Source organism: Elephas maximus, chromosome 10 (assembly GCF_024166365.1).
Source record: "Elephas maximus indicus isolate mEleMax1 chromosome 10, mEleMax1 primary haplotype, whole genome shotgun sequence".
NCBI classification, from domain to species: domain Eukaryota; kingdom Metazoa; phylum Chordata; class Mammalia; order Proboscidea; family Elephantidae; genus Elephas; species Elephas maximus.
In genome coordinates, this window is record NC_064828.1 from 43,143,773 (window position 1) to 43,166,121 (window position 22,349).

At 36.8% G+C, this 22,349-nt stretch overlaps 1 protein-coding gene across 2 annotated transcripts in view; it reads left to right on the forward strand.

Moving 5' to 3' along the window:
* SCFD1 (sec1 family domain containing 1) overlaps positions 1-22,349 on the forward strand; it is an 88,500-nt gene that overhangs the window by 16,384 nt on the left and 49,767 nt on the right. For both annotated transcript variants that reach the window (XM_049897648.1, XM_049897647.1), the window contains exons 7-11: positions 1,931-2,020; positions 3,733-3,788; positions 4,835-4,920; positions 7,364-7,463; positions 18,736-18,875. In XM_049897648.1, the coding sequence (XP_049753605.1) occupies positions 1,931-2,020; positions 3,733-3,788; positions 4,835-4,920; positions 7,364-7,463; positions 18,736-18,875 (472 nt within the window). The remainder of the gene's footprint in view (positions 1-1,930; positions 2,021-3,732; positions 3,789-4,834; positions 4,921-7,363; positions 7,464-18,735; positions 18,876-22,349) is intronic.

Below are 22,349 nucleotides of genomic sequence, written 5' to 3' on the forward strand. Positions count from 1 at the left end.
CTCAATCTCACTACTGAGAATTGGCATTTAATCAGATGCTGTCTAACTGTCCTGGAATCTTCTATTCTCAATTTTGGTAACGGATCGTTCCTGGGATCTTAGATTAAAATTAACACACCAGCACTACCAGTGCATTACATTGTCTGTGCTGAATAACTTAAAGGAAATTCAAGATGCAGTAGATGTTGTTAGCCAATTCAGTGAAATAATCAGTAATTGCTACTTAAGGATTGAGATGTTTTGGGGATGATTAGAATTTCCATGGTTCTTAAATGGGAAGTATGGCCCCCTAAGGAGCATTTGGAAATATGTAAGGGCGTTTTTGGTTGCCACAGTTACCAAGGCTGCTACTAACATTTAGTGACCAGGGACTAGGACTTAAGTCAGCTGATTGTAAATGTTACATCTACAGAATACCCTCACAGCAACCTCTAGTCTGGTGCTTCGCCAAACAACTGGGCACCGTGGTTAATTGCATTTATAGTCATTATATTAAACTTTCTTTTTTTTAAGCCCTTCAAATACCAGACCAGGCAAATTTGTAAATCTTAACTAGTAAAATCTTCCCAAATTCTTAAAATAAATTTTTAAAATATATAATGAATCAAAAGTTTATTAAACATTCTCATACTTAAAAATTTCAATTAGATTTTCTTATACTTCTCAACTTAAAGTCACGAGTCTGAAATTACTCATTTTAGGGTAGAATCACATAATTGAGCTCCCAGATTCTCAGTAATAATAGTAATAGCTTGCTCTGAATCAGTGTACTAAGTACTTTATGTATCAGCTCCTCTACTCCTTAGAATAACTTTGTGAAGTAGGTACTATTATTATTTCCATTTTCTAGATGAGAAAACTGAGGCATAGATATTAAGTAACTTGATGAGGAAGCAGCAGAGCCAGGCTACTAAGCCTTGGTAGTCTCACTCCAGAGATAGAGCACTTAAACGTTATGCAGTTATATTCCAAATTCTCTCAAATATTACATGTTATCCTAGTTACCTAGTGTTGCCGTAAGAGAAATGACACCAGTGGGTCGCTTTGAAGAACAAAAATTTATTTTCTCATATTTTAGGAGGCAGGAAGTCCCCCACGTTCTCAGAGTGATTCTCATACCCAATAAAGTTTGGAAACCACTGCTGTTCAGTGTGATAGAGAAGAAAAATTCATTTAACTTACAGTGCAAAGAAAATGATGAGTGATGTTGGTCTTGGCATAATTGATTTCCATTGTCTTTTTTTGGTGGTAGCTAGATAACAGGATCAGTAGTTTCTTGAGACCATCTGCTGTTTGTGAATAAATAAATAGGATATTTATTTTCCAATTTACTCTTGCAAAAGTTATAGTTTATATGTGTATGTATGTTTTTTCCCCTTAATATTAAACTCCTGGTACTGACGTTGTATTTTGTTTTGAGGTAGTTTAATTTTGGGTATATGTGTGTGTTTTAGGTGAAAGTTTACACAGCAAACTAGATTCCCATTCAACAATTCATACATAGATTGTTCTATGACATTGATTACAATCCCTGCAATATGTCAGCACTCGCACTTTTCCACCCCACCTGCCCCATTTCCATCCATCCAGTTACCCTGCCCCTCTTTGCCTTCTCATCTTTGCTTCTGGGTAAATGTTGACCATTTGGTCTTGTACAGTTGATTGTTAAAAGGAACGTATTCCTCACACATTTTATTGTTTATTTTATGGGCCAATGTATTGTTTGGCTGAAAAGTGGCCTCTGGGATGAGGTAGTTTAATTTTTAATGAAAACTTATTCACTTCAAAAAATTTTAAAGCATAAAGAATTTGAGTACTAGAAATGTTATCAGATATTGATTAAAATTTTAATGAATAATTTAAAGATTTTAATGAAAGACAAAAATGTGAATTTTGGTCCTTTTTTTTCCCTTTACCTATGTCATTTTAGCCATTAACAGGCCAGATATCACAGACACAGAAATGGAGACTGTTATGGACACTATTGTTGACAGCCTCTTCTGCTTTTTTGTTACACTGGGTAAGTTTTCAAATCCTTCTGGTTGCATCTTCAAAGCAAATTATTTAATAACTAATTTTAATTTGTTATACTGTGATGTGATTCCTTTTTATCTGTCTGGATCTCTACAGGCTTTCTGGATCTCTCCAGACTCTCTATAGAGACCAACGTCAAATTATTAGAATTATGGTTTTACCAGAGTTGGGGTAAAACCGTAATTCTAATAATTTGATGTTGGTTATTCCTCTTCGGAAACCCTGGTGGTGTAGTGGTTAAGTGCTATGGCTGCTAACCAAGAGGTCGGCAGTTCTAATCCACCAGGCGCTCCTTGGAAACTCTATGGGGCAGTTACACTCTGTTCTGTAGGGTCGCTATGAGTCGGAATCGACTCAACGGCAGTGGGTTTGGTTTTGGTTTTTATTCCTCTTGAGTTAACATTTAGCAGACCAAGTGAATTACCTCTTTGGCAGTTGTAACTTTCAAATACATCATTTGAATGGTTTAGCGGTGACTTCACCTATATACCAGCTAATTTCTCAATATTTTGTAAAAAATTTCAAATATACTTCAGAGTAGAGACATATGCTTGGTAACTATTAAGACAAAGTCCTAGTGCTCCATAAAACATGGCATTTGCATATAATGCTAATCCATCTAGACTTTCAAAATTTAAAACATTGTTTGGATCATCTGAATTTACTTATGTGGTGCAGTGGTTAAGTGTTTGGCCGCTAACCAAAAAGTTGATAGCTTGATCCCCCAGCCGCACCTTGGAAACCCTATGGGGCAGTTCTACTCTGTCCTGGAAGGTCGCTATGAGTTGGAATCAAATCAGTGGCAACAGGTTTGGGGTTTCCTGTGTGTGTGTGCGTGTTTGTGCGCGTATGGCTTTGTGGAGCTCTGGCGGAGCAGCAGTTAAGAGTTCGGCCATTAACCAAAAGCCAAAAGGTCAGCAGTTCAAATCCACCAGCCACTCCTTGGAAACTATATGGGCCAGTTCTACTCTGTCCTGTAGGGTCACTATGAATCAGAATCAACTCAACAGCAATGGGATTGGTTTGGTTTATTTGAATTTTTTATGACAAGCATCTATAACTTTTGCTAACAGGAGAAAACTTCATGAAAAGTCTATATTTTTACTTTTTGCAATTGACTGAATGTGCTTTCCTATAGAATATAAAATGCAAAAACTGTAGCATAAGGTAGATTACAATGTTTCATTTCGTTTCATGAGATTTTCAATGCAGTTGGATATTTTTCTATTAGTTTAGGCTTTTCGTCTTTGAAAAAGTTTATTGAAGTAATGGGAGGGAGAAATTAAGTTGATTAGATAGTGATTGAAGCCATATTTTATGAGCATTTCACGTAATATGAAGAATGTGCTTTCTGTAAACCTTTAAACTAGTATTTTTTAGAAAGATGCAGTCAGATTAAAGTAGAGAGTAAACGTTGAAACTTTGAAACTGCGTATAGGGACTCAAAATGCTGACTCAGTAGATTCATTGGAAAAAACCTTGTCACACTGATTGTTTAACTCCAGTGCCTTTTCTTACTCCCTAAGGTTCTTTTTAAAGGAAAAGGTTCATTTCTGAACTTTGCTTTTACTCTTGAGATTATAAAACCTTTTACCTTTGTAGCCTAAAATTGTGTGTTGTTTTACATTGATGTATTTTGTAAATATGCATTTTAATTATCAAAGGCTGAGATCAGTGCTAAATCTATTGTTAAAATAGGTGCTGTACCTATAATCAGATGCTCAAGAGGAACCGCAGCAGAAATGGTAGCAGTGGTAAGTTCATGCAAATAATAGGTTTTGGGCATAAGCAATATTGGTGTGAGTTATTTTCTGTAACTACCTCAGTGTTTTCATTAATGTTAAGTGTATGGTTGCTGTTGGTTATAGATTAAGTATCAGCGGCAAATATTTTCATTTCTTTACATTGGGATTCTACCAAAGATAAAAACTAATCATTATATAATTCTGTGTGATAGAGTAAAATTATTTCAGTATGCTCTTCTAGCATTTTCTTTCCTACTCAAACATGTGTTCCTCTTTCAGCCTTGTCTATCCAATAGTATTTTATACTTATTCGATCCCCCAAGTCATTTAATATTTAATTTCATTTAACAAATATTCATTAACAGTCAAAACATTTTTAAAATGGTGATGTGTATTTTGTTATCCCACTATATTGGAGTAAAATATTCAGTGTAGACTGAGCATTCAAAAATTGGCTAGGAAGATTTAAAAAAATGTATTAAAGAAATTAATACTCTTAGAGAAATCAGAGGATTACTGAAAGGGAGAGAGGATAGGAGGCAGGGAAAGTCAGAGGGAGAAACGTTAATGTTTTGAAGTTTTTATTAGCCTAAATGAATCACTGACTGCTGGAAGGCTGTTCTCCTTGACATATTCCATTTCTCTTCTGGGCTCTCCTGCAGCCTCTACTTGTCACTTCATATCCACCCATCTAAGTGGACCTTTTCCCTATATATACATCTACCTTGGTACAACAGAATCATGCTTGAGCAGAGAGGGTGGGTTGTTACTGCAAAGCATTTCCTGGACCTAAGGTAAAATTAGAAAACTAAAAGTTCTCATTAGTGAAATCAAGCCTGAGTCACAGCAGAGAAGGCATTGGTCTTTTTCAAGTCCTAGTTATGGTAGTATTGAAATAGAAATGAAGCTAAAACATTTAGAAGATCTTAGAATTGCTATTTTGTAAAAAAAAAAATTGTAATTTTCTTGTTTATGAAGCTAGGAACACATTATGTATTACCTTATATAAAGTTCTATGAAATTATTAAGAGTTACTTGCAAATTTGATTTTTCAGAAACTAGATAAGAAACTCCGGGAAAATCTAAGAGATGCAAGAAACAGTCTCTTCACAGGTGACACACTTGGAGCCGGCCAGTTCAGGTATTATGTTAGTTAATGTACTTATAGGGACTTAAAAATAAAACATTTGTAGAACTTTTTGGTTGTCTTTCTTGTCTGATAGGAATATAATACTCTTATCCTTATCATTGAAACATGTTTATTCCTTTTTAATGAAGTGATTACTATCAGGATTTTAACTCAAATTGTTCTTGAAATACAAATGGAATATTTTATTTAGTTTGCCTTCTCTGGATAGAAATTTCTGTTGTATTTTATCATCTGAAGGAGAATGTATGACATACTGGTTGCTTCTGTTAAAAATAAATAAGCTGAGAATTTGATGTTTCAGTTTTAAACCTTTTGAGATACATTTTGAATAACATGTAAGACCACCGAAGAACTTCCTGTCTATATGGCTTTGGAAGTCAGAAGTCATTTCCTTTGAATTATCATTAAACACCTTGGTAATGAAGAAAAATCAGTGAAAAACTCATAATACTTAACATCTCTTTCTACCTATCTGATTTCCATTTTTACATTAAAATACTCTTAGCGTAAACTTGCCAAGCATTTTTGTCTTTGTTAGCATTTCTGGCATGAGGAAGTAATGCCAAAGTTACTGGCAGCTCAGTTTTTTTAATAGAAATACTAAAAAGAAAAAAAAACTATGCATTTATCTTTTGATAATTAATAATGGTCAGAATATTGGGATGAAGAAGTAAAGAAAACCATACAAATGGCTGAGAATTTTATTTAAAGGAGAAGAGACGTATTTTGGAAAATTAATTCTTATATTCAGTTTTAGGTGAATTAACAAACCCTGTGAAAACAAATTGATGCCTACAGCATCAACTGCCCTTCAGGAATAAGAATTTCTTGATAACCTTCTATAGACTTCTTCATTTCAAGTCAGTTTTTGTGGCTCCTAAGGCCTGTGTACTACTCTTAAAATTTGGGGTTAAATCTAACATTGTGTTTCAATTGTTTGGGCAACTGCTTCAGCTCCTGTGTTTTTCTAAAGTATTGAATAATTTCACTGCTCGTCTTAAATGTTCTTCACAATGTATCTGAAAGTCGATTCTCAGCTTATTTTTAACAAGAGCAACTCCTAGGTCATACCTTACTTAATAGTTTTTTTTTTTTTTATGGTGTTCTGGTACAGGCCTTAGAAACCTATATAAAGACATTATTTGTATAATTTTTAAAAAATTTGTTCTTATTATAATACAGTTGTTTGGTGCATTTTAAAATTATTATAACTAGGGGTAAGTAACCTTATCTGACTATTGTTAAATACATTTGAAAATAACTAAGCAACTTGACAACAAACAACAGTGATTTTCAACCAGAGGCAATTTTGCCCACCCAGGGGCCATTTGGCAATGTCTGGAGACAACTTTGGTTGTCACAGCTGGGGAGATGCTAACCATAGTCTAATAGGATGCCTCGTAGTATGCTGCTAAACATCTTGCAACTGACAGGACAACCATCATAAGGAAGAATTATCTAGCGCAAAATGTCAGTAGGGCTAAGGTTGAGAAATTCTGCCATAGGCCATCCTCCCTTGTGTTCCACCTTGCTCCGGAATAATAAATGATTGTGGTAATGGTACCACTCCCATTTTTTTTACCCCGTAGTCTTATAAGTAGTGCAACTGGAAGAATCCACTCCCCTATACCTAGCAGAGTCACTAAAATGGTTAGATGTTTGTAGCAGAAAATATGTGTAGTTAATATAATCAGCAGTGGTTTTTAAAAAGTGGTATGTACTCCAATAGTGCCTCTAAAGCACATCTCTGAAACTACTGTGGACACATGGCAAAGAAATAACTTCCTGCCTCAGTCTGCTTTCAGTGCAGTTCATTTCACATCCGTCTTGTAATAATGATTAAACGGTGCATGAAGGGTCATATCCCTTGTTTATTAAGTGAGTATAATTATTCATATAATTAGGTATTTTTGTGCCAGGATGCTCTGGTTTTGTACTTTATCATTGAAGTACTTCCCTAGGGTCTGGTGTTTTGAATTTGTGTTTACAGCAAAAAATTGTAACTTGTGATTTATGAAACTATCAAATGTGTATATTTGTAAGATTCTATTCTCTTTAATTATGTTTTCCCTTGAGCTGACAATGATTATTGATTTTGCCTTTTTTTCTAGAATGTGAAGTATATCTCTAAGCAGATGCAACTTACTTTGATAACTGCAAAAATTATTCTGTAAAAGTATTTGTACACATTGCTTCTGTGAAACTTCTCTAAAAACTTATAATCTAGCATTACACAATGGCGATAAGTAGTCCAAAGCATTTCTTTACTTGACTAGCTCTACTAGAAATTTTTTTTTAAAACAGAATTGTGGAGTTTCCATGTTAGCATAACCATTGTTCATATCAAAATGACATATACTAGAAAGTATTAGGTAATTGTAGATGTATGCACTGGTATGAACAGTTACATAATTTTTCTTAAATATATTTACAGCTTCCAAAGGCCTTTATTGGTCCTTGTTGACAGAAACATAGATTTGGCAACTCCTTTACACCATACTTGGACATATCAAGCTTTGGTGCATGATGTACTGGTAAGAAGCTAAATATAGCACTTGTTTACTGAAATGTAATATTTACATTTAAAATTAATATCATAGCTATAGAAACAAAGATGAGAAGGATAGAACTGAGAGAGACATACAAAAAAGTGTTGAAATTTGCTCTCAGTGAATGTAGATGCTAAAGAATAGTAAAGCAGTGAAGTTTAAAGATCTAAATTTATGATCTTTAAATGATAAGATAAATTAGCGGTATTTTTGGCAATGATGTAGAAAAAGGGAACAGAGGAAAATGAGTGCCTGTTTTTAGATTATTTTTTATTATTCAGAAAGTAAATAAATGTTTCCCCTAGAAATAGTGTTTCTGTTTTTTTAAAATGTTACACCATGTTTTTGAAGTACTTCCAACTATCTAATTTTATCCTTAAAACAAAAATTTGTATTTATCCATGCATACGTTCATCTACTTAGTGTTGATTGTGTAGAGAATGTGATATGCACAGATGAATGTAGCACAGCCCCAATCTTCAAAGGCAGTGGGAAGAAAATCGCTGCACAAGTACTTTCTCTGTAAGGTGCTATTTAATAGGACCAGAATAGGCCCCATTTAATGACAGAAAAACTGAGAGACAGAAATAAAAGGATTTGAACTCAAATCATTGGCTTACCAAGACTAGAACTCTAGTTTACTAAACCTAGCCCAGTCCTCTAAGAATTATGTGTCATTATTGCAAAGACTGCTTGAAATATCCTATAGAAAGGAAATAAAAGACATGCAATAAATGGCTTAGGTTTAATAGTTTACTTCTTTAAAACTCAGATGTTAGCTCTAAAATATATATTTAATAAATTCGATTTCAGAATTAGAGATAGAAATTGGCAGCTCTGTTATACTTTTTTTTTATTGTACATTAGATAAAGGTTTACAGAGCAAATTAGTTTCTCATTAAACAATACACGTTGTTTTGTGACATTGGTTGCCATCCCCACGACATGTCGACACTCTCCTTTCTCCGCCTCGGGTCCTCTTATTACCAGCTTCCCTGTCCCCTCCTGCCTTTTAGTCCTTGCCCCTGGGCTGGTGTGCCCCTTTAGTCTCGTTTTATGGGCCTGTCCAGTCTTTGGCTGAAGGATGAACCTCAGGAGTGACGTCATTACTGAGCTGAAAGGGTATCTGGAGGCCACACTCTCAGGGTTTCTTCCGTCTCTGTCAGGCCAGTAAGTCTGGTCTTTTTTGTGTGACTTTGAATTTTATTCTACATTTTTCTCTAGCTCTGTCCAGGACCCTCTACTGTGATCCCTGTCAGAGCAGTTGGTGGTGGTAGCTGGGCACCATCAACTTGTACTGGACTCAGTCTCGTGGAGGCCGTGGTAGTTGTGGTCCATTAGTCCTTTGGACTAATCTTTCTCTTCTTATAACATACTTCTCTATCCTAGAGTCCTACGTTCTGACTCTAGGATGAGTATCAAGGAAATAGCAGTCAACTCAGATTCAGTGGAGAGGGCAAAAAGAATCAAGGAACCACTGAATTAATCTTATGAGTAAGACAGTATAGAAGCTGATTTTAGGAGGTCGAGGAAGAGGCCAGAGAAGAAGAATTCAATTCAACCAGTATTTGAGTTCCTAGTCTTTGACGAGCACTGTTCTAGACACTGGTTTCATCAACAAACAAAGCAGACAGAAATACTCCTGTTTTTCTGGATCTTATATTTTAGTAGAAAAGATGGGCAATAAATAAAATACAACATGTCAGAAGGTGGAAAATAAAGTAGAAAATGATGAGAAGCATTATATTTTATATAGGAAGGACCTCACTGATAAGGTGACGTTTGAAGAAAGACCTGAAGGAGGTAAGGTAGAGATTATGTAGCTATATAGGAGAAATAGAGCCTATGGGTGGTGCAAACGGTTGATGCACTCAGCTGCTAACTGACAGATTGGAGGGTCAGGTCCCCCCAAAGGTGCCTCTGAAGAATGTCCTGGCAATCTACTTAAAATCAGCCATTGAAAACCCTGTGGAACACAGTTCTAATCTGACACATGGGGTCACGATGAGTGGGAATCAACGCTATGGGATAAAAATAATAATAATAACAGGAGAAATACAAGGCAGAAGGTTGCCTGATAGATTTGAAAGATGACAAGGCAGCCAGTGTGGCTAGAGTGAAGTGAGGCAGGAGATGAGGCTAAAGAGAGCATGGGAAGCAGGATATTATAGGACATAGGCCATTGTAAGGACCTTGGCTTTTGATTTAAGGGAAATGGGGACATTTTAAGAGTATTGCTCCAACTGCTATGTTGAGAGGAGATTTGGGGGGAGAAGAGAAGAAATGAGACCAGTTAGGAGACTGTGGGAACTATCGTAGCACGAGATGGTAATGGCTTACACTAGGATGGAAATGGTGAAAGTTTTGATTATCTCTTGAATGTACAGTATAGGATTTACGGATGTATTAGACAGGGGATCTAAGAGAAAGAGAGTAGTCAAAGATGACTCCAAGGTTTTGGCTTTTGCAGATGGAAAGACGTAATTGTTTTTTACTGAGATGGGGAAGACATGGAAGAAGCAGGTTTGAGGGGAAGATCAGATGTTTAGTTTTGAGTAAGGTAAGCGTGAGATGCCTGTTAAGATATCCAAGTGGACATATTGAGTAGGTAGTTAGGTATAGGAGTCTGGAGTTCAGGAGACAGGTTGGGGCTAGAGAAATAAATTTACAGGTGGTCCATGTATAGTTGGTTTTAAAGCTAGGAGACAAGATGACATCACAAAGAGAATGACTATAGATAGAAAAGAGAAGAATTTCAAGAAGTGAACCCTCAGGCATTTCAACATTGAGAGGACAGGGAGATGAATACCCAAAAAAAACCCAAACCTGTTGCTGTCAAGTCGATTCCAACTCACAGCGACCCTGCAGGACAGAGCAGAACTGCCCCATAGAGTTTCCAAGGAATGCCTGGTGGACTTGAACTGCTGACCTTTTGGTTAGCAGCTGTAGTTTGCAACCACTGTGCCACCAGGAATGTGGCATGGGAAGCAACAGCCAATAAGGTATGAGAACTAGATCTGTGTTATTTTTAAAAGCCAGTGAATTAACTATTTCAGAGAGGAAGGAGGGATCAACTTGGACAAATACTGAGGACTAAGAAGTCATGGTGGCATAGTGGTTAAGAGCTCGGCTGCTATCCAAAAGGTCAGCAGTTCAAATCCACTAGCAGCTTCTTGGAAATCCTGTGGGGCAGTTCTGCTCTGTCCTATAGGGTCACTCTGAGTTGGAACTGACTCAACAGTAAACAACAAGAAGTAGTCATGGTTGTATGCAATGGATGCAACGTAAAGGTTATTAGTGACTTAAGAGCAGGTTCCATAGTGTAGGGGCAAAATACTAACCGAAGTTAACTGGATTTTCAAGAGAGATTGACAGGAGAGGAATGCTATATAGACAACTCTAGAAGAGTTTTGTTGTGTAGCAGAGCTGAGAAGAGTAGTGATTGCTGGAAAGGGATGTAAGGTCAGAAAAGACTTTTAAATAGGAGAAATTACAGCATGTTTGTGTACAAATGGGAATGATCAAGAGATATGTTGATGACACAGGAGATGAAAGTGTCCTACAGGTCTGTAGAAGGTGTATATGAGTAGTATAGACCAGGATTTCTCAACCTTGGCACTGTTGACATTTTGAATCTGATAATGCTTTGTTTTCTGGGACATTGTAGGATGTTTACCAGCATCCCTGGCACCTACCCTGTAGTTGCCATTGGCACTCCTTCAGTTGTGACAACCAGAATGACTGCAGACATTGCAAAATATACCCTGGGGGAGGAGGCAAAAATGAGATTGAGAACCAGTGGTACAGACTGATGACACAAGATTCAAAGCTAAGGTTGTTTTAGGGAAGACAGCAAGTAAATGGTGTGGGGATCACAAAGAAGACTCCAACCCCAGGCCCAGTGGCGTAAGATGTTTGAGAGGGAAAAAAAAACTAGTTGCCATCTGAGAAGGCTGTATGTAAGACATAGCCAATTGGAGTTGAGTTGGAGGACGAAAGTATAAGAGAAGTCTAAAAAAGAAATTGAGAATAGGAGACTTTGCTGATGACCGAGTATGAGATCCAGAGGTTGTGACAGAAGGGTTTCAGGAGTTGGATAAGAATGAGAGATGGGATCTTAAAGGGGGATTAATGGGCATAATGAGATAGCGTTGATGGCCTCAGGTCAGATTGGATTGGTGAGGCCTTGATTGCTGGATAGGAGCAAGAGCTGAAGATCTTAGTAAGAACCTACATATCAGGGGTTACCTAACTTCACTCCTGCCAGTTAGTTGTGTTGTAGAGGCCAGTGGAGGCTATCAGAGCACTGAGATACCTAAGGATCCTTTCTAATTCTCGAAATTGAAGAGTTCCTGGGCTCCCTCTGGACTCCCCAGTGGAGAAAATTAAAGTACATGATTATTTCAGTGAAGGAGATAGGACACATGCACAGGTAATCACGGTATAAAGGAATAATGCTCTGAGTCCCTTTTGTCAGAAGAGAAAATCAAGAAACATGTCCTAGGGCAGGGATTACCCAAAACAGAAAGGCTAAATCTGGTCCTTGATGAAGTTTTCACTAGTCCAGAGTGAAATGAGAATAATAAGGACTATGAATTGAGTTTTTATGACTGACTTTTACGTTAATTTTTCTTTTGAATCTTTGATGCTGAAATGTCTTTTTAAAAATAAAAGATGGTGAAAGTAAGTAGTAGGAGGTAAGAGGTTTTTTGTTTTTGTTTTAATCTTCATTTCAGAAGATAAAAAGTTGGAAACCTTGTGCCCCTTCGCCCCCCACACATATTCAGTTCAACAAATATTTATTAAGTTCCTACTATGTACCAGGCGCTGTGCTAGTCACTGGGCATAGAAGGTAAACAAAGCAGACATACTCTTGCTTTCTTGGAGCTTATAGTAGTAGATCCCCTGTTGTTGGACATGTGGGTTATTATTTTGTTGCTTTTGCTTCTTGTTGTTACAAATAAAAGGGCAATGTACATTTCTAGTTACTTTATTAGGCTAGCTTCTGAGATTCCATGTTACTCTTTAAGCAGTCTTTTCTTAACATTGTTATTAGGCTATTTAGATCTTATGAAACTAGCCACTTTGAAAAGATTGCTTGTAATAAATTGCACAACTTATAAATTGCACAACTTAGATTGACCTAATCCTGTTCATTAATTTTAATGAAGTTTCTAGATGTGAACAAACTATAACCGAGATGTTGTAACCATGCCATTTTTTGTTAGTGAACCTGGGGCTTTTGATGTTTTTTCAGAGCTTTAAAAATTCTTAATAATTATATTCTTTACCTCCACAAGGTGGAGTTAAAGTTCTAGATAGACAATGTTACCTTGAAATTGCAGTTTGCTTCTTATATTTTTATATTCCTCTGATAATCTGGGACATTGATAGTCATTTAGGTATCAGTGAAAATTTACATAACTTCAGTGTGTGCCAGAAGGACAATTGTTGTCATTTAAAGTGGGAAATATACTCTTCTGGTGACAAACTTTGTGGTGCTCTTTTCCTTTTATCAGGATGTAACAAAATTAGTCATTAGAAAATTGCGATTCCTTTTTATTGTATTTTGGTTGAGGTAAGAGTGGATTTGATTGTTCAACTGGAAAGAGTGGTTTTTAGTCAAAGGGTTGGACTTTATTTCAACATTATTTCAGTATTTTGTCCTTTATCTGGCCTTTGTTTTTTTTTTTTTTTTTTTTTTTCAAATCTTAGATTCTCTTGTTATGCTTTGGCCCCTGCTACTGACTGGCTGGGGTACTGACTCTTATTATTTGAAACAGTCAATCAGAACTTATACTAATATACATAGGACCTGTAATAAAGCTTACCTTTTTTTAGCCACTCAAAAAAAAAAAGTAGTTTCCAAATTAATGTATATTTTTTTAAAAAGTTATCATAGAAGCATTTTGAAAGTACTCATTTTCTTAAAGATGTATGAGTACAGTAAAATGGATGTCTAAGTATATAGTTCAGGGTTGACGCTTTGACCTGTTAACTGTATTGACCCTCAGGTCTTTATTAAAGCAAAACATTTATTGGGCAGCACTGTGTTAGCCTAGTTTCAGGCATTTGCCTGGAAGTCAAAAGTGTAATATAATTTTGTACTGATTTAATTCAAACACAGATTTTACTGTACTTGTTCATAGAAGTTCCTTCTGAACGTGTGTTGGCTATATCAAAGGTCAGAAGACAGCCTTGATTCCATTCATTTTTTTTTAATGGTGGCTTTTCAGTATTCCTCCATATTTGTAGCTATTATCTGAACTTGGATTAAATTTTTATTTACGAGAAAGATGAATTTGTACTATTCAGGTGTTATCAATAATCTAACATTAAAAAAAAAAACCAAACCTTTGCCATCTAGTTGATTTCAACTCATAATGACTTCCAAGGAGCGGCTGGTGGATTCGAACTGCCGACCTTTTTGTTAGCAGCCAGTCTCTTAACCACTGCCCCACCAGGGCTCCAATCTAGCATTAGGTGCCACCATTTTCCCCTTATATCTTACTTCCTTAGAAGTATAACATTTATGTTTATAATGGGGCACATTACAAAGGATTTTCTTTTTCAATTAAATTATTCTTACAAGTACTCCAAATTAGATTTTTCTTCCCTTTGTTGTCTTTCGTGTATTCATTTACTTTCTTCTTGCTTCTTGTAATCATTGGTCAGTTTAGCGGTTCTGAATCAATGCTGTCTAATAGAAATACAATGCAAGCTAGAGATGGAATTTTACATTTTATAGTAGCCACATTAAAGAAGTAAAAAGAAACAGGTGAAATTTATTTTAATAATATATTTTATATAACTGAGTAATCCAAAATATTAGTATTTCGACATATAATCGATTAAAACATGAATTAAATATTTTATATTTTCTTTTTATACTAAGTCTTAGAAATCTAGTATGTATTTTATATGTATACATATATCACATCCCAATTTAGACTAGTCACATTTCAGGTACTCAAGAATCACATGTGACTAGTGGCAACTATTAGGCAGTGCAGTTCTAAATCATTAAGGCTCAAATTTTTTACTAGCTTTTCTAGAATCAGAATACATTGCTTATGAGTTCACATTATCATATGAAGATTGGTAGAAGATGTTTCCATATTGCTAGCAATTTATCTGTGGGATTTCTCCAGCTCATTAGAAATGCTATAGTAGTATTAAAATAATATATAAACCAAATCAAACCCGTGGCCGTAAAGTCAATTCCAGCTCATAGTGACCCTATAGGACAGAGTAGAACTGCCCCATAGGGTTTCCAAGGCTGAGATCTTTATAGAAGAAGACTGCCACATCTTCCTCCCATAGAGCAGCTGGTGGGTCCGAACTGCCGACCTTTCGGTTAGCAGCTGAGTGCTTAACTGCTATGCCATCAGGGCTCCTTTTTAGTACTGTCATGTGTGGCTTAACATCCACGATACATTCTGTGAAATAGGACGTTATGTAATTCGGACGTTGTGTGAATACCATATTATATTTAGGCAGTCCTTGGATTATGGATGAATTCCATTCCCGCCTTTAAGTCAGATTTGTATGTAAATTGGAACTGTAGGTACACACAATTCGTATCTAACATTAGTCAAATGTTTGTCTAAGTGTATAGCATATAATGTACCTTTCTATGCATAAAAACCATTGAAGAAACACTTCCAGATGCACTAAAACATCTTCAACATAGTAATATGGTAGTAATAATAATGTTTTGACCCATGTCGCAAAGTAGCACGTGTTTGTTATTATTAACCATCGTATGTACCTCAAATTTTTAATATTGGCTTCATGGGGGTTGGTTCCTAACTATTGGTTGTACCTAAGTTAGACATTCGTAACCCTGAGGACCACGGACATACATGTGGTCAGACATTGCTGGAACGGACGTTATGTGGCGCATGAGTATACATATAAACTGTGTATGTGTGTGTGTGTGTGTGTATAATATATATATATTTATACATAGCCCTGGTGGTGCAGTGATTTAGAAGCTTGGACTGCTAACGGAAAGGTTGGCAGTTTGAATACACCAGTCGCTCCTTGGAAACCCTGTGGGTCCATTCTACCCTGTCCTGTAGGGCTGCTCTGAGTCGGAATGACTTGACAGCAGTGGATTTGGCTTTTTGGTTTTATACACACACAGTATAAACTGGTTGCCATTCAGTGATTTCAACTCACGATGACCCCATGTGTGTCAGAGTAAAACTGTGCTCTTTGGGGCTTTCAGTGGCTGATTTTTTTGGAAGAAAATCACCAGGTCTTTCTTCCGAGGTATCTCTGGGTAGACTTGAACCTCCACCTTTTCAGTTAATAACCAAACATGTTAACCATTTGCACCACCCGGGGACTTCACATACTACTATAGTCCCTGGGTGGTGCAAAAGCCCTGGTGGTACAGTGGTTAAGTGCTGGCTGCTAATCAAAAGGCAGGTGGTTTGAATCCACCAGCCACTCTACAGAGAAAGATATGGCAGTGTGCGTCTGTAAAGATTACAGCCTTAGAAACCTTATGGGGCAGTTCTGCTGTGGTCCTGTAGGGTCACTATGAGTTGGAATCGACTTAGCGGCAATGGATTTGATATTTGTGTTTTGGGTGGCGCAGATGGTTAAGCACTGGACTACTAACTGAAAGGTTGGTATGTCAGACCCACCCGGAGGCACATCAGAGGTAAGGCCTGGCAATCTGCTTTTGAGAAGTCACAGCCTTGAATTTCTTTAACATGAATGTGTATAGCACTAAATGTCCTAATTTCCCAATTTTCAAGATTGAAAATTACTTTTCCATATTTGCTTTGCTGTCATGCGAACAGTGGAAACGTTCTTGTCACTATTACATTATTTCTTGGAACTCTTAACGTCTTTTACTCCTTTATCATTTTGTGTTTCCTTTTAAATATTTCATCAGTACTTCAGTAATAATACGCTTTCCTATTTATAGCGCGGTAATTTTTTTTTAATTTTACTAGCAAGTAACTTTCATTTTAAATGAACTCTGTCATCACCATGGAAATAGTTCTTTACTAAAAATTCTAGTTAACAAAACTTAACTTGAAAGATGTTTCCCTTCTTTAGTTTACTTTGTTTTATTACATAATTTTTAAAAGCAGGAGTTCTCAGTTGTAGCTGTTAATAGCTATATATCACTTAAAATGGTTTTGGACAATTGTTCTATTTTTATTTTCTTCTTATATGGATGATTTGTTATGCAAAATGAAGTTAAGATACAGGGATGGGAAAGTAAGCAGAATTAAATAAGGTTAGTGCTATGCTTGTTTTATGATAATATGAGGAGTCTGTAGGAAAAACATAATATTAACTGGCTGAAATGTAACATACTATACTCTTCTTTGTCGTCCTGACCATTCATTGCAACTCTCTCTAGTCGTTAAGTTGCTTAATGATGCCACTTATGGCTACCCACGCTGTGTGACTGTGGCTTATGTGTTCTACACTACATGGGATTTCAAGTCATAAGATCTGATTCCAGTAGCCCTATTCTTTCTACTGTGGAATTAGCATAATGTTTAAAAGCACTACCTCTAAAGTCAGACTGTTGTTGTTAGGTGCTTGGTAGTCAATTTTCAACTCATAGTGTGACCCCATGTGACAGAGGAGAACTTCCCCACAGAGTTTTCTTGGTTGTATCTTTACAGAAGCAGATCACCAGGTCTTACTCCTGCAGAGAACCAACTGTTTCGTTAGCAGCTGAATGCTTAACCATTGTGCCACCAGGGCTCCTCAAAGTCAGACTTTCTGGGTTTTAATTTTGGTTCTACCACTTATTTCTGTATTACCTTGTTCAATTTACTTATTTCTCTATGCCTCAGTTTTTTCACTTTTGATATGGAAATTTTATTACTACTTATTTGTGATTTTCTCTTTTATGGGCTGAACATATAAATAAAACAAAGGTACTTACTCCACTGTGGCAATTAGACATTGATATATTTTGCAGTCTTTTTTGTAACTGAAATGTTGGTGGTTTAAATCCACCAGCCGTCCCGTGGGAGAAGGATGTGGCAGTCTGCTTCCATGAAGATTTACAGCCTTGGAAACCCAATTGGGCAGTTCTACTCTGCCCTAAAGAGTTGTTGTGAGTTGGAATTGACTCGATGGCAATGGGTTTGTATTTTAGTTTTTTATTTTTAAGGGGAAAATGGCAAGGATATAAGCTATTGTGAGGGATTATTTGAGAAAGGTCAGTGTCAATGGTCTTGTTTTATGAAGAAGAGATTATATTCTATATATTTGCTAACGCCTAGAAACTTAATCATTAATTAAAACTTATGCAGATACCTTAGAACTGAAGGTGATTATATCACAGTCATGCTGGATAATTGCTCCTTATAATTTTTTTCTTGCTCATCCTTAACTTATACTCATTTGTTGATAGCCATGTTTTATCTCCAGCTTGCTGTTCTTCAGAGTATAGTTGAACTGTAAAATACTCCTGTTAAGTGAAGGAACCCACAGGTCTGATTCAAGAAGGGGAAAAAGAATAGAAAAGATACTTCTTTTTATTTTTGTCTTTTATATATTTGTTTTTTGAGAAAGGGCAAGGAAATCAAGCTTCAAATGCATAAGATTAATCCTAAGCAGAGAGGTTCAGCAATTACTGGTCTGACTCGTTATTAGAATTTATGTAAAGGGAGTACTGCATTTATTGTAGCCTAAGACTCTCCAAGAGCTTAAAAATTATACTTAAGATTATATTTGTTACTGGAAACAACCAGACATCAAGAGGTCTGGTCAAATAAATTGATACAGCTGAGCATTGGACTACTATACAGCCATGATGAAGATGAGATAGCTAGATATATATGAACAGATATGGAAGGAGCTCTGGGATACATTATTAGATGAGAAAAATAATGCACAGAATATATATAATCCCATTTTTTCCCAGTAAATTAAAAAAGACCCCACCCCTTTTTTTCCCCTCAGTAAATTTATGCTATTATGCATAAATATTTTTCTAGGATACACAAGAATCTTAACGTGGCTTTACTCTTTATGTATTGGTTGAAATTTTAAACCTGTGTTACTTTAGTTAAAATATGTAAAGACTTGAAGATACATTTGTGTGTAACAAATCATTGGAAGGAGATCTTCTGAATTTCAGATCTGTATTTTGTACTTGGAAACATTAGAGAAGACAGGACGAATCCATCTTGATTGTTTTCCTTGTTGAAGAAATTTTATGGCTCTTAAACTCAGGAAAGTTATTTAAAACAAAATTACTTTCTTCTAGGATTTCCACTTAAACAGAGTTAATTTGGAAGAATCTTCAGGAGCAGAAAATTCTCCAGCTGGTGCCAGGCCAAAGAGAAAAAACAAGAAGTCTTATGATTTAACTCCAGTTGATAAATTTTGGCAGAAACATAAGGGAAGGTAAGTAAGAAAAACATCAGGAAGTAAAAGATTCACCCATTAAAGAGAAATGAAGGTTATCTGACTTAATGAATTAGATAAAAATCAAAATGATTATGGTGGTTTATCTACACCGTGAGTGGGAGTTAGAATTAAACACAGATATGGAACTTTTTTTTTTTTTTTTTTAATGTAACTAGGCTAGGTTTCTGTTTTTTTTTTATGTAACTAGGCTAGGTTTCTGCTGTTTTATAGGGACCATTGCCCTTTTCAATAAGCTCATACCATGCGATTTTATACACAGTTTTTCTGAAATTTGTTGCTATCCTTACTACCCTCTACAGGACCATCTGTGTCTTCAGTTGAAATAGGTTTTTGCGATGGGGAAACATTGGGATGGGAGTTTTTCGTTCTGTTTCTATGTTTGCCATCATGATGTTGTTGTTAGGTGCTGTTGAGTCAGCTCCAACTCACAGCAACACTGTGTACAACAGAACAAAACACTGCCTGGTCCTGTAGCATCCTCACAGTCATGGCTATGTTTTAGCCCGTTGTTGCAGCCACTGTGAATCCATCTCATTGAGGGTCTTCCTTGCCATCATACAAACCCAGTTTTTAGATATCTGTGGAGAGGGTACCTAAGCCTGAACTCAGAGATTTATTCAAAGTATGTTGCAAGTAATATGTGAAAAAATTGTGCTAATTTCCTGTGTGATTTATTATAGGCAGATACACATATTCCATCTGTTGCTGTGTTCCCTTAACATATAGAGTACTTACTTCATGGACTTGGTAACTGTTAGAGAGAGAGAGAGTCAGAAACAACCAGTTCCTGGGTGGCACAAACAGTTAAGCATCTGGCTGCTAATCATAAGGTTGGCAGTTTGAATCCACCCAGAGGCATCTTGGAAGACTGGCCTAGTAATCTGCTTCTGAAAGGTCACAGCCATTCATAACCCTAAGGAGTGCATTTCTACTCTGAAACACCTGGGGTCGCCATGAGTCAGAAATGGGCTAAGCGGCAACTGGTTGGTTTTTTGGTATCCTGATGTATCTGTTCCTTTTGTTCTCAGTTTACATTTATGCTTAAAGAGACGTAGAATAGTCTTGGCTCAACGTGCTGTTTTTTTCTATGTCTTTTTTTTTAAACACTGGAAAATCACATTACTATAACAGAATTGGACACTCTGCAGACAAAAGTCACTGTCTTTCTGACTAGGGCAATTTTTAGGTACTGTTATCTACTTTATCTTAAATAATTTTCTTCCCTTTGTAGTCCGTATCTAACATTTCCTTCCAGAATGATGAAGTACAAGGAATTGCATTTCATTAGAAAGACATTTATTTATAGAGATGGAGGATGTTTTCAGGCTAATTTTACAGTTGACGTTCCCTAAGAGAGTAAAGCTTAAGGAAAAAAGTCTCTTTATTCAAATGTGGAAATTTTTAATATTTTCTTTAGATCCTATGATTTAGGAATAATCTAAGAGGTCAGCTGAGCAGTAAGAGCTATGATGTTTTGTTTGTAGGTAGGCATAGACCTCCTATTTTGAATATTGTACTACAGTAGTGCACAAATAAAAATCTGCACAAGGCTGATCCCCAAAACGTAAAGATAAATTCACATCCCCACTGTCCCACTTCTCCAACTCTGACACCAACCACACATGTGGCATTTTCTCTCCTACCCTAGCCACCCAGAGTTAGGTCTTTACAAAACAATTGCCTGCACAGCCCTTTTCTGCCCAATAGCCACCCAAGGCTGGTTCCACACAAGGTACGACTCTGTCCTTCTAATAACTGCCAAATAGGCAGGTACCAGACCCTGCTGGCTTTTTCTAGCCGCAGTGGGCTTGATAATTCGCTAGAGTGACTCACAAAACTCACGGCAACTATCTACACTGAAAGTTACGCATTTATTACAACCAGAAAGGATACAACCGAAGAAATATATCAGGCAAGATCTGGGAGAGGTTTCAGCATGAGACTTCCTTTGTCACCAGGGAGGTGACATACGTGCTTGGATGTTTTCACCACTCCAGGAGGCCTAAAAAGGAAGCTCCAGAGTCCAGGGTCCCTTAGTCACTGGGGCCTCAGTAGATATGCATGACTGGTGCCTTAACGCTTAGTTATAATCAATCCAGTCAGTGAATTTGCATGCTGTATCATGCCTCCCTCCCTTCTTGAAGTGTGGGGCTTGTATAGCTCCTACTGGCTATTTTAGAAAAACAAAAAGCACCTTAATTGCTTGGACAATTTTCAGACAACAGATATATAAAAAGCCAAATCTAGTTCTTTGCCCCACAAATAGTAATGTGGGCACAGAGATAGTGTAAAGTTAAATAAGTGACTTCAGCCTTTCGGAGCTTCAGTTTCCTCATCACTAAAATATGGGGATGATAATTCTATTGCCCTTTTTCAGATTAAGCGAGGTAGTGAAAATAAAGAAGTAACTTGCCCAAAGTCACCCAGCTTTCATTGACAGAGCCAGAAATGGAACCCATTTCTAGCAGATCCCAAAGGCCCTAGTCTTAACTATTAAAAGTACCTACCTCAGCAGGACTGTGGTAAGGATTATATTAGATAGTAAAGATAAATCCTTAGTAGAATTTTTGACGTTCAGTAAGTACACAGTAAATGTTAGCAGTTATTCATTGTTAATTCTGAGACCTGAAGATACCAGAGATTTTAAGGATCATCTAGCATGACCAGTGCCCTTCACAGATGAAGCTGGGGGCCCCGAGAGGGTAAGTCTTTGCCTATACAGGTAGTTTCCATTGTGATTAGATGGAGCAAAGGCTTTGACTCCCCGGTGCAGTCCTAAGAAGGCCTTAGTGCTATTTTTTGCCAACATAGACTGTGCTGGAGCAGGGGATAAGTGCCTGAGGTTGTTATATCGAACTGGACTATGTTCCTCAGAATTCAGCAGCAGCAGCTGCAGTCATTTCTGCCAGACTCCATTAGCTGACATGTGCTGATCATTAGTGAAGAGTTTTCAAGTGTCAGGGCTGGAGGTAGGAAGGAGGTTTTTGTTTCCCTGCTGATAAGAGAAGACGTTTTCTTTTTTAAAGGAGAAGAAGCTTCTGGCCTCCCTTAAGAGCGTAGATGAAATATACTTGTTAAAAACCATTTCCTGTCAACATACAGTCATCTAGAATTATTCAAGAATAGTACTGTGTGACACTTTTCTTACCTTAACTGCTCAGTGATTGCAGGTCAGTCATGTCTGAAGTCTATGGTAAATTGCTGCAAACTATAGTCCTCTAGAAGAAGTTAACGGACATTTAAAAAAAAACCAAACCTTTGCCATTGGGTCAGTTCCAGCTCGTAGGACTCTATAGGACATAGTAGAACTGCCCCATGGGTTTCCAAGGAGCGTCAGGTGAATTCAAACTGCCAGCCTTTTGATCAGCAGCTGTGACATGCCACAGCTCTTAACGACTGCACCACCAGGGCTCCTGACAGACATTAGACCCTCCAGAACTGTAGCTCGAG